The following is a 15,011-nucleotide window of genomic DNA, read 5'->3' as shown; positions in this document are numbered from 1 at the left end:
AACTTGTCATACTGAGTCCATACCCATCTCTATTAGCTTAGCAGGCGCTGGATGGTGTTGAATACGCCGGAAAAGACTGTGCTGTTTTACTCCCCTGCCTACTGTATGGTTTATGTATTCAGAAGCTAGTGACAAGCAGCCTGTCTTTCAAGCCTGAAGTCTTGTTGGCAAGAGTATAAACGCTCAGATCTGAAACCTGTGAAAGGAAAAATATGATGTTTTTAACTAATTTTATTTGCATTTAGAGCAAGGATTTTTCCAACATTATTGTTACTCAAAGCAGCACATAATACATGGATAAAAGTAATTCACTACTTATTTTTTATTATTAATGGGTGACTTTAAGCATTTAAAACACTTTAAGTTGTATTTCAAAACATTCCTAAATCCTCAAACTCTCACATTTTAATGGAAACACTTTGTGTTCTGAGACATTTAGACACAGTCACATAATATATTTTTCATGAAGTTAATATACAAATGTTTTAGCCAGAGCTAAGATTGACCGTTTTGCGGCATTAAACTGAAAATTACCCGCTGACTTCATATTCATACATGCATCATCGTTTCTGATAAGTTTCATTCGTGTTCGTCAAGTTTCCATCTGCTTTGAACAGCAGCAACAGCAGGTCAACATTTGTAAATGCTTGACTTGATGGAGTGAAATTGCCACGCTGTAACATCTGCCTTAGTTTATGTGTGCAGGTCTAGCAATGATATGTCAGTGCGGAGAGAACAAACATTTACACACACACACATCTGTGTCACATGGGCAAATTTATACCTGAGCAGAAACATGCACAGCAAACTCAAACACAAACACAAACGGAGTCACCCACACAGACGAGCACACACTTCAGAAACAAACACCAGGACTCACACTCCATCTGTTCACATCACCGTATTGACTGAACTGAAACTGATGCAGTGGGTGAGAAAAAAAAGAATCATGTGATTGACTGTGTGCTAATGTGTATATGTATGCTTGTATTTTATGCGCCAACACCAACATAATTTCAACAAAAACAAACAAACCCCACAACCAAAAAATAAGAACCACATGTTTCACACTAAATGCACTGTTTTAGTACTTTTTCCTCTCATGTGGTAAAGAAAATAGCCTGGGTCTGGCTTGTTTGAATTTCTTTTAACCATTCACAATCATCTCGGCTGCAGCTACAGTGTCCCTGAAAAACAGAGCTGGAACTTGTTTCAGTGGGGCTTTGCATGTGTGGGCCCAGCAGTCATTAAAATAAAAACCCTTGCAAATAGAAACACCACAATAATGTGAAAGTTTTTTAATACAAGTGTTACTGATAATAAAAAGAGACTTGATGTCCACGGAAGGGGAGCTGGTCTGTACATTAAGCCTGAATTCATAAGCTGGACATGGCTCCTCCAGAAATGTTTTAAACTGATATCACTGAGGGTCATGTGAAATGGAACAAATTGGTACATCGGTTGTTATTGCTGCCACATCCCACAGCCAGATCCCGGAATTAATATCAAACCAGAAATAGAAAGTGGAAAAAGTAAATAAATAAATAAAATTGAAAAGTTGAAACTCAAAGGTTGGAACAACTGTGATGTAGTTGTGCAGAAGAAAACCCCAAATATAAAGTAATGTTTGCAAAGATATACATTTTTTCGTACTTTAAAAAGGTTGTGAGTCTTCCAAAGTAAATGATTTAGTAATGAATTAGGGCAGGGGTCGCCAGGGTTTTTCAGGCCTAGGACCTCAAACTGATGATTAAGTAGGGATCCCCTACCTACTATATGTGTTTTCCATTAAACTCGGACTAGTACTATTTATAAATATACATTATTATTGTCATTTTGCATTCAGTATTAAGCTATTCAAATAAGACACAGGTCCAAATATTAATAATTTTATTTCAAACATGCAACAGTGGGGTGGTTATGCAGAAAAATTGTGGGAGAAATACATAAAAAATGTACTAATCTACTAATGAGTTTGCGACCACCCTGCAGTACCTAAACGGACCCCTAGGGGGCGCGGACCTCCTGTTGAAGACCTATGAATTAGGGCATGATATCAACCCCCTACCATATTAAGGACTGTTTTACACCAAGTAGACGGTCTGTGGTTTTCCAGTGTCTGGCCATTGACGAGCATGTAGGTTTTTTGATGTGTTCCAATGCTTCTTGATAGAGAAGCCAAAGTAAGTAGAGCTCCCCCTGGTGACAGTCTGCAGTATAGGTGATAAGGTCCACCTCCTTCATGTTAGTGGATGGGCCAAAATAAAACACTAAAATACACATCAAATAATAATTTTTCAAGGATGATTGCTGTCATTTTAGGTAGTTAGTATAATGTTGATGTGTCAATTTTTGGATTTTAGGATGTGACATAATGGCAACTACCAGTTGCCACGCCAACTGCTCCGTTAAGCAGACCTTGACAGTTGGAAAATAATAATAATAATGATAATAATAACAATTAAAAACAAGTCCAGTGTATATTCCAGTATTTCCTGGACCATAAATTAAGTGTTATTCCATTTTTCTGACACACAGGTGACTGTTGCTTTGTTTCACTGTGAGAAGCAGATTATAAACTTTAGCGATGACGGTCATGAAAGAATGTTGCTGGTCCTTACAAGCATTCGCCAAAATAGCAAAGCCTTGTTGTACGACCTAAATCTGCCATTTTCAGCATGTAGGGTTCTAGCGCAGACGTCCACCTTGCAGACAGCGGGAGGGCAGGAGCATGTCACGTAAAGTCTGCAGCCAGTGGCAAGTTTTATCCCAACTGTGTACATTCGGTTAGTCACACCAGAAACAAAACGACAAACACACACACACACACAGAGGGGAAAGGATGCAGGCGGTTAGCAGCATAACGAAGCTGAGAGGAAAATAGAGCATGTCGTCTGATGTCCTCGTGGTGACAGTTTGCCCCGTTATCTTGGGTTTCTTTGGTCCCAGAGAGAGGAGTCGCTCCTTTTTTCTCTGAGGTGATCTCTGCAAGCACCCACTGCATAGATTTTCTCAACACGGAACGCATGTGATGAAGAGGTGTTTCTGGGTGACAGCCCAAAACACTTTCATGAGTTTTCGCAGATGAAATACGGTTAAACATTATGCGACACAGGAGATTAGTGGTGACACCAGGTCAGATGTATAAATTAAGAACTGGAAAATCAGTATAGATATGAATCTGGGCGTGAAATTACCATCATCTTTAATCTCAGCTGAAATTCCTTAATGCTTCCTGACCCAGTTATTCCCCAATTTCCCTTGGTTGTAATGAATGAAAGTGTAATGGCTGTATCACTGTTGATCAGAATCGTTCACAGAATTGCCACAGAATGCTGCTTTTGTTAGATCTTCAAGAAACACAATGGATGGGAGTTTCGCCGTCGTTCCTGGCTATCCCTGTGCTGTAATAGATGATAGACACTGACTGAACACGAACAATTAAAAATATTGTGCTGACCCGAAATCTGTATTCATGTTTGTTTTTGCATCCTGTTTAGAAGTTGTTCACTCCACTGATCAAGGATGGCAGGAATCTTTTTTTTTGGCTCTGACAAGATGCTCAAACGCAAACTCAGTTCCCCTAGGGGACAAGGATGAAACCTGATATAGATATCATGGGAGAAAAGGGGAAAGCCGGGCCTTATCTGGATTATATTTGGCGAGGTTAGTAAGAGCTTGGCTTAGTGTTCATAATATTATTTCTAGTTTGTTTTTACGTGACAGGGAACGTATTTTTGTTTTTAAAACAATGTTGGTAGATCATATGTACGGAAGAGTATTAGTGCCACCCATGAGAAAAAATAGATTTTTTTTTCATGCGCTTGGAGGAAAAAATTACAAATTTTGAGGAAAAAAAGTGAAGATTCTAAGAAAAAAGTCAAAACTTCGAGATAAAAGTCGAAAGTAGAAAGTAGACCTTAAAACTGATAGCACCGTATGTGTATGGTACTGCTGATACTCAATGGAACAGTTTTAAATTCTTAATATTAATTATTAATTAAGCCCCAATACTCTTCTGCGGAGGGCGGTACCATAAACATACAGTTCAGCTGGTTTAAAGATCTACTTTTGACTTTTTTCTCGAAATTTCGTCTTTTTTCCTTGAAATTTGACTTTTTTCTCGAAATTGTATTTTCGCCTTTTTTTTCCTCAAAATTTTGACTTTTGCATGATTCTCATGGTTGTCCCTAATTCTGTTCCGTACATATGACATCACAGGACTTGTTATGCAATATTTTATTACTGACACTTACTTTCTAATTTATATGGAAATTTGGGAAATCGTACAGAATTTAATTAGGATTCATTGTTATCATGGGCATCTCTCTAACCTGGCGTAAAACGTCGTTTGGGGTGTATTTCAGTCCGTGGCCAATGGCGCTCAGATGACACGTATGACTATGTTGCTGCTACTCTTCTGTCCGTCACTATATAAAACAGTTTGACTGACCCGGTAGATCTGTGCCAGAGCATAATCAGTTCCCAACCAAGCAATTTCAGATTCATCCAACAAAAACTAAGGAGAGGTTTCCAGACTAGCATCACTCTAAAATCAGATTGAACAGTTTAATTGGAAAATAACAGTGATTTAATAATCATTAACACATGTTTAGGACAGTCATTCCCATAAATGAACTTCCTTTTTATCCATTGAATAATTTTCTTTCCTCGCAACTGTCCTAGAGGCGTTGTTCCTCAGAAACTGTTGTAACTCATCAGACAAAGGACACTGACCTTCTGAGGGTGTGTCCGGAAACAGGATGTTAACATTAAAACTACGGACAGGAGTAAAGTAAATAACCTTGACCATCTTGTGACAACACAATGTTCTGCTGGGAAACGTTTGGCCCTGGCATTCGTCTGGATGAAGACGCGTGTCCATTCTCTGATGACTCACAACTGCTTTGGAGGCGCAACGGAGATCTAGGAAGTCGGTCATAATGTTATGCCTGATCGGTGTAATGTGACTCAGAGGTTTTGGGGAGGGCAGTGCTAATACAAAACAACACAGACTATATTTATTTTCTACTTTTTCAGACAGGAACTATGACGTCGACAGAGAATAGATGTGTCGCGCTGCATGTGAAAGGTCTTTGTAGAAAGCATCACTTTATTCTGAGCTTGTGTGAGGCTGAGAGGAGGTTAGGCCAACAGCGCTGCAAATGTACAGGTATGTCTAAAATATTTCTGCATGTGTCAGTGAATCTCCCTCTCCCGGTGGCGGCTTCCTAATTTTCAGATGACACCACACCTTCCCGTTCTAGTCGCTGTGGATAACTCAGCGTGACATCAGCACGTTACGTGTCATGTGCTTCATCTCTGTGTCGCGCTTCATTATATTTTTGTTTGTGTCCCATCCATCAGTTGTCATAGCTGTCCACTTAACTCGCCTGGCTCTGTGAGTGTCAGTCAGCAGAATAAAGGAGCAGCCACGAGTCACTTCTTATGTCACTGGAACTTTTTTCCCTTAGTTTCCTTTAGTTTTATTTATTCATTATCCAGGTCTTATTTATTCACACCGTGCCCTTCAGTCAACAGATCAAATCACTTGAAACCTCTTTTTTTTTTCCTTCTAAATCAGTGGGCTCTTGCCCTTTAAATGTGCCATGTTTTTCACATATAACAAGCTGCAAATTTTACACATTGACGAATGTTTGCATGTGCCATTATTTCACTTTCAATCAATCTTTTTATGAGGAAATCTTCTCCTACTAACTTTATGGGATATCAACTTGATTTTCATTTACAGAAACACGCACAGAGCCAAGACCATGCTTAAGTTTTTGTGCTGATAAATTAAAATGGCAAAATTATCTCAAGCTGAGCAAGTACAAGAACAACTGATTAAAGTGGAATATACTGGACCAGACAGTGAGATTTGTGTTGGCGTGTGGACTGTCTTCTTTCACCTGTGTAATATTGTTTGGGCTCTGGAAGCAGACCCTGTCTACTTTTAAGGTCAGGCTTAAGGAGATACGCCACCGCTACGTGAAATTTAGACACTAACCGTATTCCTGGCCCTAGCACCAGCCTAGGAGTACACATATATTATATATATATATATATATATATATATATATATATATATATATTATCATTATGTTTTTAAAGGAGCTCATTTGAAGGATCCTGTTTGCGGCAGGCTATGGTACATGTGCCCAAAAGATCACAAAGACTTTTAGCTTCTTTATAAACTGAATGAGCTGCTTTCACTTCCAAATTTAATTTCTTATTCTGCCCTTTAGTACGCCGTATTTACATCTCGTCTTATTATTTGGTCTGTGAACAAAACCAAATATGACCAGTTCTGATCCACGTCCCCAGTTTTCACGTGGAGAATGCTTTAACCTTTAAACAGACAGAAGAGCAGCATATAATTACCGGGGAATTTAAATAGGAAAATAGAAGTAGCACGAGCCTGAAACTCCACCGCTGTTTATAACAGCCAGTACTGCACAAAGCTGTCCGAAATCTTGTCTACATAAGACGGTCCATCTCTGTAAACCTTTTCCCCTTCGTGCCCAGGGGTCTAAATTTAAATGGCAAAATGCATTTGAAGAGGCAGACTGGTTGCGGGTGTTTGGCTTCCTGCTGTAAACTTAATACTTTGTTAAGCTTAGTGCTGTAATCAAAAGGCACCAGCCTCAAAGATGTTGCTAAAACAAGAGTCATGGGCTGTCTTTACCCTCTGCACTGAACATGAAGTGTATCTAAAAGGCTCAACCTCCATAAAGGGTCACTCGAGTCGCCGGCGTTACCACTCCTCCGACTGTTTTTTCCAGTGAGATCATTGTCTCCTTCAGTGTGCCAGATGAAACCTGTTTCAGTCCAACCTTGAGGAAACAGCAGACAAACAAAAAACATCAACGTACTCTGTTTGTGGCAGCATGGCAGGGGTCTTGTAAAAAAATTACAAAAAATGTCTAATCAACCGAAAATTTTGCGACCTGTCTGCAGTACCTCCATAAGGTGGTTGCGGACCCCTGCAGACTTATGGCTTGTAGCTATCACTAACTGAATGCATGATTCTGAATGATTTATTTTTTTAAATAGTTTATTAAAAGAAATTAAGAAAAAACATTCTCCTGATTTACTTATTGAGTTTGACACATCTGCACTGAACCTTTCTACAATTAACATTTTGAACCACTAGTAATTCTTCTTTATTCATTATCAGTCTCTCTTTTAACCCTATATATTGTATTCTGGTTTGTGTCACGTTTAGATGCTACATTTATGCATACCTTTTAGCATCTCGTTCCTCCTTAGTGCTGGCTCTGAAGGTTTTCAGGCTCTGGGTTCTGTAAAGCATCTCGACATAATGTGGTATTGATATTTGTCGCTGTGCAAATGAAATGAAATTAAAAAAGGCGGGTAATGTTAATGCTCGTCTCTGCGGGAGAGGGGGAAATGGTAAGAAGAAGAAAAGGAATAAAATGGATGTGGGGGGGGGGGATAAAATAGAGCTGCAATTTTTATGCGTTAGACAATTCATTTTCACGGCCTCCTCTTGTCAACCCCCTGTCTTATCTATTGGAAAACACATTACAGGTAATCAATGCACACTACGGACAAACACATGCCTTCTTCATCCTAACACTTAGCCTCACTGTGTAGTGCTGGATGATACGCCACACAGGATACAGCTGCTGTATACACTATAATAGCTCGTGTAGCAGCTAAGTGGCCTTCACAGTCTGATTCACTCTGTTTAATGAGGATCTTTGATTAAAAGGAAATAGTGCCTAACAGAAATGTTCAGCGAATTGTTTGCACACACACACACACAAGCGAAGCTCCACAGCAGCGTTGGGTTTCATTTGATCCTCAGCTACATGAGGTAAACTGGTGACCAACCGCATCTCTTTGCCTGGACTCTGCTGTGCCTTCTTTGAGTCAGTGACTCACGAACACCTCCTAAGATCTCAGTGCTCATTAGAATGGCAGCGGGATCGGAATTCATTTTTCTTTTTCCTTTTTTTTTTTTTTTTGTCTTCCGGGGCTGATTTGTACAACTTCAAGGAAACGCAGCGGAAGGAGGTACACGCCCAGACGGAGTGAAGATGCCACCTGAAGCAGCACACGGTGCTCCGTGGCTCTGGTGGCGTGCCAGGTAGCCCCGAGCTGTTTACAGCTAGAAAAACCTTCCACAAAGAAAGGCTGTGTGGTTCGTCGCTGTTATTAAGGCTATTAAACCTGAGCTGCACAGATCGGAGAGCGCTACCAGAAAATACTTAAACACAACGTTAACATGAGAATTAATATATAGAGAATCCACCCAGCTCTGCAGTTCTCCTTGGGTTCACGGAGCACTAACATACTAACATCCTCTCTTTATTTTCATCTTTCACGGTCTGCAGCTTTATTCGTTCAGACTTTCAGTGTGAGGTCTCATTAACCAAATTTCCAGCAGCAGCAGACAGCTGTTTGCAGCCGAATCATTAGACAAGTTTACTGCACACTACGCAGTAAGTCAGCAGGCTGCTGATAAACCCAGTGGAAGCTGTGTAGATTCTAAACATATTTTCTCCAGGAGCTGGCCTGAAACATTACATCAGATTAAGGGCTTTCATTATGTGTTAACGCATGATTCACAGTGGTGTCTGCCAGTTGATTTTGGAGGTTTTATTTTTTTCCTGCCTCTAGTGGCCATTTTAGTGCAGCTTTGAGAGAGAATTGCAGAGCTCATTTAAATACATCTTTCTGTTTGGTTGATTACCATCTACGCACAGATTTTGAAGCAATGGGCGTCTCTCTACATGATGAAACAAGATAAGATAGTAGGAAAAATAAGTCAACCTATAAGTCATCTCTCATAGTGTTACTGTAAAGGGAATTTGCTAACTCGCTACTTGTCATTCAGCCAGTAAAACTGACAGACAAAAGCAGGACCCTGGTTTCCAGTCATCTATCTCTATCTGTCTGAAGTCTAGATGGAACACATGTGAACACATTGTGATTAGTACGTGGAAAGTTATGTACACAAAATACTTGGCACTCAAGTTGTGACAATGGCTACAAGAACACTGCTGACAGGTCACTGTTGGCATCTAGAAGCCATGAGGCTAACAGTTAGCTAACAAACAGGTGAGGTAGTGTAGGGAAAAAAACACAATAAAGCTTTTGCTAACATCTACATTTTCCTCAGACATATTCTAAAATTGTGAATAAAATCTCTGTACAACTAAATGGCTATGTAAACACTGATGGCCTTTGTCAAGCTGAAATCACGTCTCACAGCTCCTGAAATCTAAGCTTTGAGAAAATTTATACTATCTCAATACTACAAAGGGGGTGTTCCTATGGGCTCTTCACACAGACATGCAATTGACAACTCCATTTGAATGCACTGTGATTTCGGTTGGTCAATCTGGTACTGGTGTTATGGTCGTCAACTGTATTTGTGGCATTTAACAATGTGTGACAACAGTTACTGAGGACTAATGCACCATTTAACCTCCTGACACCTGAGCCTTTATTCGGTCTGCATTTTTAATTCCTCTAAGGTATTTGCGATCATGAGGACCTAAGACGTATAACTAAGCTTCATCTTTCAACAGGAAGTAGTTGTTTTGGAAAAAAAACAATGTCCTCATATGTGGACACTGGGATTATTTAATTATTGATATTTTAATAAAGTCACCAATGTGTGACAAAATATGAAATTGTTTAGTACCTGAACATGGCTGAGCAAAAACTGAATTGCGACCAATGAAGTCCCAACGTCCTCAAACAAGTACTTGCTAATTAGCGAGGTTGTAGCTCATTGCTATTGATAAAATTTGTTAAATTTTATTTAATGAAACTAGAAACATTAACAATCACAAACAAATAAGTTTAAACCATAGAATTTGATGGGGGTTTGTTCCTCCTCTACTTTTTTCTTGTGACTGTATGTAGAGCGAATCCCACTAGAGCCCACTATCATGTTTTTACTCTCAAGTGGTATTTGCTACCACTAGATGGCAGACTAACGTGTCCACGAAAGGGGACAACAGGTATAAATGAAGCAAAATAAGCTGCAATGAAACCTAAAACTTAATGTCCCCATAAGAGGACATCTATGTTAAATCGATGCCGTAGCTTAATGTGCGACTCCACAGAATGTAACTATACGTTGCAGACCACAAGAGCTGTGATTGGTCCTCTTGGTGGAGGCGTGTCTCCACTTTAGTATTTCTGGCTGCTTCTCTATCTCCACGAATTGACTGTTTTGGATAAATAAAGATAGAACACATGCAAACATTTGTATGACACATCTTTGGTGAAACTTTTTGTCAAAAGTTGCCATTGATAGTGAAGTGAAGCTGGAAGTAGAAACAAAAATGAACCCGACTGGCAAAAAAGACACGGCGCAGACTAGTGTTTGGGTGGTGTTTTTACAGAGCAAGCCAGTTATATGAGTTATACGAGCGTATGTCATACCATTGTAGCAAGTTTGAACTTTTATTTACTATATGGCACTTTTGTTTTGTGTCCCCCCAGTCTCTATGGCGAGCTGACCAACTGCACATATCTGTGGGCCCTGAAGATGGAGTGCTTCTGGCCCAACCGGCTTGTGGACGAGTTCTTCATCCAAGTCCACAGGCACTACTTCCACGACTGCTCGCTGACTGGAAGGCTCCTCAAGGACCCCCCGAACCGCATCCTGGGGCCCTTCATCGTTGTGCCCATCCTGGTCACCCTCCTCATGACAGCGCTGGTGGTGTGGAGGAGCAAGCGCAGCGAGGGGATTGTGTAGTAAAACATTACTCAGACTCAAGTCAAGAGGTACTTTTTGTCCCTAAAGTTACGTCATTCTACCCCTCAGCGACCAAAGGATCTCTTTTCCTGTGTTTTAATAATTGGAGAAAGGGTTTCAACAAGGACACAATCACCACATTATGGACCTGGATGAGGAGCTGAAAGAGACTTAAAAACCAGACCTTTCTTCAGTGATACTTCTGCAGAATGAAACTTTGAAAGAAAGCTCCCATCTTTTCATACATGGACAGAAATCATTTCTTTGGCCTACAGAGCACAGAAGTTATGAGATGCTTACATGAACCTGATCTGTACCAGGACAGTGACTGGCTAAGAATATACTGTAAATATAAAAATACACTTCAGTGAGAGAAATGGCTTGCAAAGGAATTTTGGTGATAATGTTATTACACGTACAATAATTAATCCATTGTCTACAGCCCGACAGGAGCACGCAGCAGCGCTTAAAGGACGAAGATGGGACAGATACTCAGACCTCTGTTAGGTATCCCAGGGATATGAACTTTATGTGTGCATACATACATACAGGTAACTGTAAATATACAAAGTATATACTGCAGTGTCTTCATAACACACTCGAGACAACCAATCATAGTACGTGTAATTAATATGTGCTGATTTTGAAAGAAGTGTTTTATATTCGACTCTTCCATGTACACATCATACGAAGAGCACATCTTCACCTGCACATCAGACTGACTCGCTCCCCCGAGTGGGAAATGGAAACTTGTTTCTATGGCGTAATGTACATTCATCGAGTCCTAAAAAAAAAATACGCAGGACGTGATGTGCAGGGCTGACAGTTCAGACTACAGAGAGAACATGAAGCAAAGGGTTAAGTTAACCAAACACACATCCCTGCCAAAAGTTGCCATAGCCCTAAAGCAGAGTTTGTGTATCATGAACCGCGGGTTTCTATTGATTTATGGTCTCCCAGTGTGGTGGAGAGTTCCGCGTGAACCACTTCCTCACGGACACTTTTGAATGCGCCCTTCCCTCCGTAGATTCATTGACCTGTTACCCGCCTGACAGCAGAACACGCTTTAAAACACGCCCACGCTACCACACAACTCCTCAGTCTTACTTTGTATCTTGTGCCAAAAGCTCTTAGAGAACAGAGGGGCAGTGTTTGAAATGGAATGTTGAATTTTCTGTTGGAATGACTTCTAATGACTGATATTTTAAATCAATGATCATGGGCAAGCGTTTAATAAAATGTTTGATGTGTCTGTTAGATTCCGAAATTGGCGTTCATGCTTCTCATGAGATGGTAATGGTGCAAGCGGCTCTTGGATGTGTTGAGCATTAATGGCGAATCCTGCATTAATACACGCACGGCTTAGTGTTGAGTCATAACGAGTGTGCTCGGTTCAAGACCCTGCACCATTTACTGAGGGAAAAATATAATAGAGGATCAAATGTATTTTGTAAAGTGTAAACAAAACAAAGATGTTTATGTGGGACAAATTAACGTTTATCATTGCTACGAACATGTGGAAGTGAAATGACCTCACATAATTTCAATCATAACGCCACCCACCTTCAGCCGGAGCAGAGGTCCAATCAGAGCGAGTGATTGAAAACACTTGTGTAGGTGTGCGGCTCACCTGCTGTTTGTGGCTGGTAATTGATTTGACATTTATTCTAATGTGATACTTAGTGTCATTCATTCTACGGCTCATCCGTTTGCCGTTGCCAAGAACAGAGGGGGGAAAAAAGCCCTGCCGTATTAACTGGCACCCGCACCGACATTTTTCACTAAAGTATCTGAATGCTGAGCAACGTGGAGCTCAGCCAAATCCTTTTCTCTGTGGTGGCATCTTTCCATTCACTGTTGGAGTAAAAAGTGTGTGCTTCTAGATTTGGTGCACACATGATAGTTACTAAGTCAACTGTGCCCAACTACATTAACCCAGTACTGCAAGGACAGTACATCTAAAAAAAAAAAAAACAATACCACAGATTTTCTTTCCGATCTGATACTGAGTAAAATTCCGGCTGGTATCAGTGATACCAACCTGATAGCGATACTTTGTGTAAATACACCCTAACGTGTGTGGTAAACCTAAAAAAAGTCATGTATTTCAAATCATTGCTTCATAAAGAATACAAGTCATCAGAGTAATGTATTCATTTATTTTAAACTCAGAAGTAAATTGAGGTATCGGCATCATTTACTATATAGCAGTTAATACCATAAAAGAAAAACCAAACAGAGGACACAGTCATACAAAATATGTGGAAATGTTGTTTCAAACATTTTAAAAAAAAGAACTAAGTAAAATAATAAGACTATTGCAATAAATTATAGTTTAATTATTGGCAGCAACTATAAAATGTGGTGTGTGGTGTTGTGGTTTAACCTGAGGTGTTTCACAAGTTTTGTTGTGTTGCCGCAGCTCAATAGTTTAGTTACTTTCCGCTGTGTTACATTACCTATATTTTGATTTGAGAATTGATTTTAGAGCAAAAATAGTTGGAATCGGTGTGATAAAATGTGCTTACCTGTGTGACATCTTCATCTTGTTCAGTGAAGTCAACTGGTCACTTCCTGTGAGGATGACAACTGTCTAAAAGCTGACCTATTAAGTGTCTGTATTCAGGGTGAGGCTGAGTCTGGACCATCTCTGCCTGGTCTGCCTGGGTACCTTGGGGAAGAAAATCGTGATTAAACCTTAATCCTCCAATCACAGGTAAATAACTGGTCACCAACAGACCGCAGTCATGTGATTTTTCAGGTGAGCAACACCCACCGAAGTTCCTCTTTAAACCCACTGATCAAATTCAACTCCTGGACCCCTTATTGCTTCTATTGTCATGCTTGTCCTTAAGCGCCACTCGGTTTCACTGAATTTCAGTGCCTGGGTCACGACCAGCTAATAACGTAACAAAAGATTTAATGCTAAAAACATTAAAACACGAGTGCATTTCAGACCGTCAAGGACGTGCTGCCAGACATAACCCTCCCCGCCCACTCGAGCTGACCTTATTAAAGAGTAAATCTCCTTGGTGAATAATTCATGGAGGTGAAAACCAACCTGAGGAGATTCAGGCGCAGAATCCACATGTGACTACGGCTATTGTGTCAGTAACAAAGATGCACTGTGCTGTTAATTATTATAGAATAACCAAGGACTAGGTGTGGGTTGAGGTCAGACTCAAACTGACAACTATGTCCAAACTAGACATAATCAACAGAGCAACATGTTAGTCATTTTATCCAAACGTCCCTCTAGCCTATAGTCACGGCTAGCGTTCAGTTAGCTATGTATTCATTATTACACAGGACGAAATGTTACAATCCCTTGTGCCAAGATCTGAGGCAAAACACATTTAGAAGCCCAGTCCAACTGAAAACCGACCAGCAGGCTAGCAGTCAGCTTAGCCAATGGCGGTAGGCAGTATGCAGCACATCATTAGGGTTTTCAAGTGGGCACCTCCCTTCAACAGTGTTTCGGTAAGTTAGGTCCACGACACCTCAAGAAGGCTTAACAGTGAGTTTCAGCATCCTGGAGTCACCTCTTCCTCCACGCTACCACCAAACAATCGCGTGACTTTCAACCACCGAGGGATTAGCTTAACCTTTTTTACTGCTATCCACCAAAATACACAATTGTGCCGGCCCAAGCTACCTCTCTCCCCAGGAAGGGAAGGGTGGGATGAGGATAGAAACTACTAAACAGCTTTACTGTTTGCCCTGCAAGGAGAAAAAAAAAGACACACACCACTTGGTACTAGTGGCCGAAACACGTAGCAACTACTAAAATTACTCAGCTAGCCTTACAGCTAGGGTAATAATACCCATGTAGTGTTATTATTAATCACTATTATCGGTTTCACTTATCACTGTGTTGCTTTTTACTCTGAACTTGAGAACCATTGTCACACTTGACAACTTTAAAGACGCATACCTGTAACAGGATTTGAGTGCAGAGTTGTGTCAGGTGGGGGGCCCTTGGAAAAACGATCATGGAGAAACTAGCATGTAGTATAGTCAAGGCAGAACGAAGGATTTTTACTCCAGCAGTGACAGCTGGAGTAAAAATCCTTGGTTCTGCCTTGACTATTGACAAGCTGAACCTTTGAGCACTGCCGTACAGGGTGAGTTCACTAGTTTGTGCTCTATGTTTGTCTTTAAATCTACAGGAATCCCGTCATCTGAAATAATTAGCCCATAATTTTTAGTTAGCTGTAGCAAGCTTTGACACACAATGCAGGGACGATCACCTGAAATCACAAAGCTT

At 40.5% G+C, this 15,011-nt stretch overlaps 1 protein-coding gene across 2 annotated transcripts in view; it reads left to right on the top strand.

Annotated features, from left to right (window-relative positions):
* The window catches only part of ramp1 (receptor activity modifying protein 1), a 62,455-nt gene extending 50,454 nt beyond the window's left edge, over nt 1–12,001 (top strand). For both annotated transcript variants that reach the window (XM_047600037.1, XM_047600036.1), the window contains exon 3: nt 10,489–12,001. In XM_047600037.1, coding sequence (XP_047455993.1) covers nt 10,489–10,744 — 256 coding nt within the window. In that variant the 3' untranslated portion in view covers nt 10,745–12,001. The remainder of the gene's footprint in view (nt 1–10,488) is intronic.
* The last annotated feature ends 3,010 nt before the right edge of the window (nt 12,002–15,011 follow it).

The sequence above is a fragment of the Mugil cephalus genome, chromosome 12 (assembly GCF_022458985.1).
Source record: "Mugil cephalus isolate CIBA_MC_2020 chromosome 12, CIBA_Mcephalus_1.1, whole genome shotgun sequence".
Taxonomy (NCBI): domain Eukaryota; kingdom Metazoa; phylum Chordata; class Actinopteri; order Mugiliformes; family Mugilidae; genus Mugil; species Mugil cephalus.
This window is presented reverse-complemented; position numbering and strand designations above follow the sequence as displayed.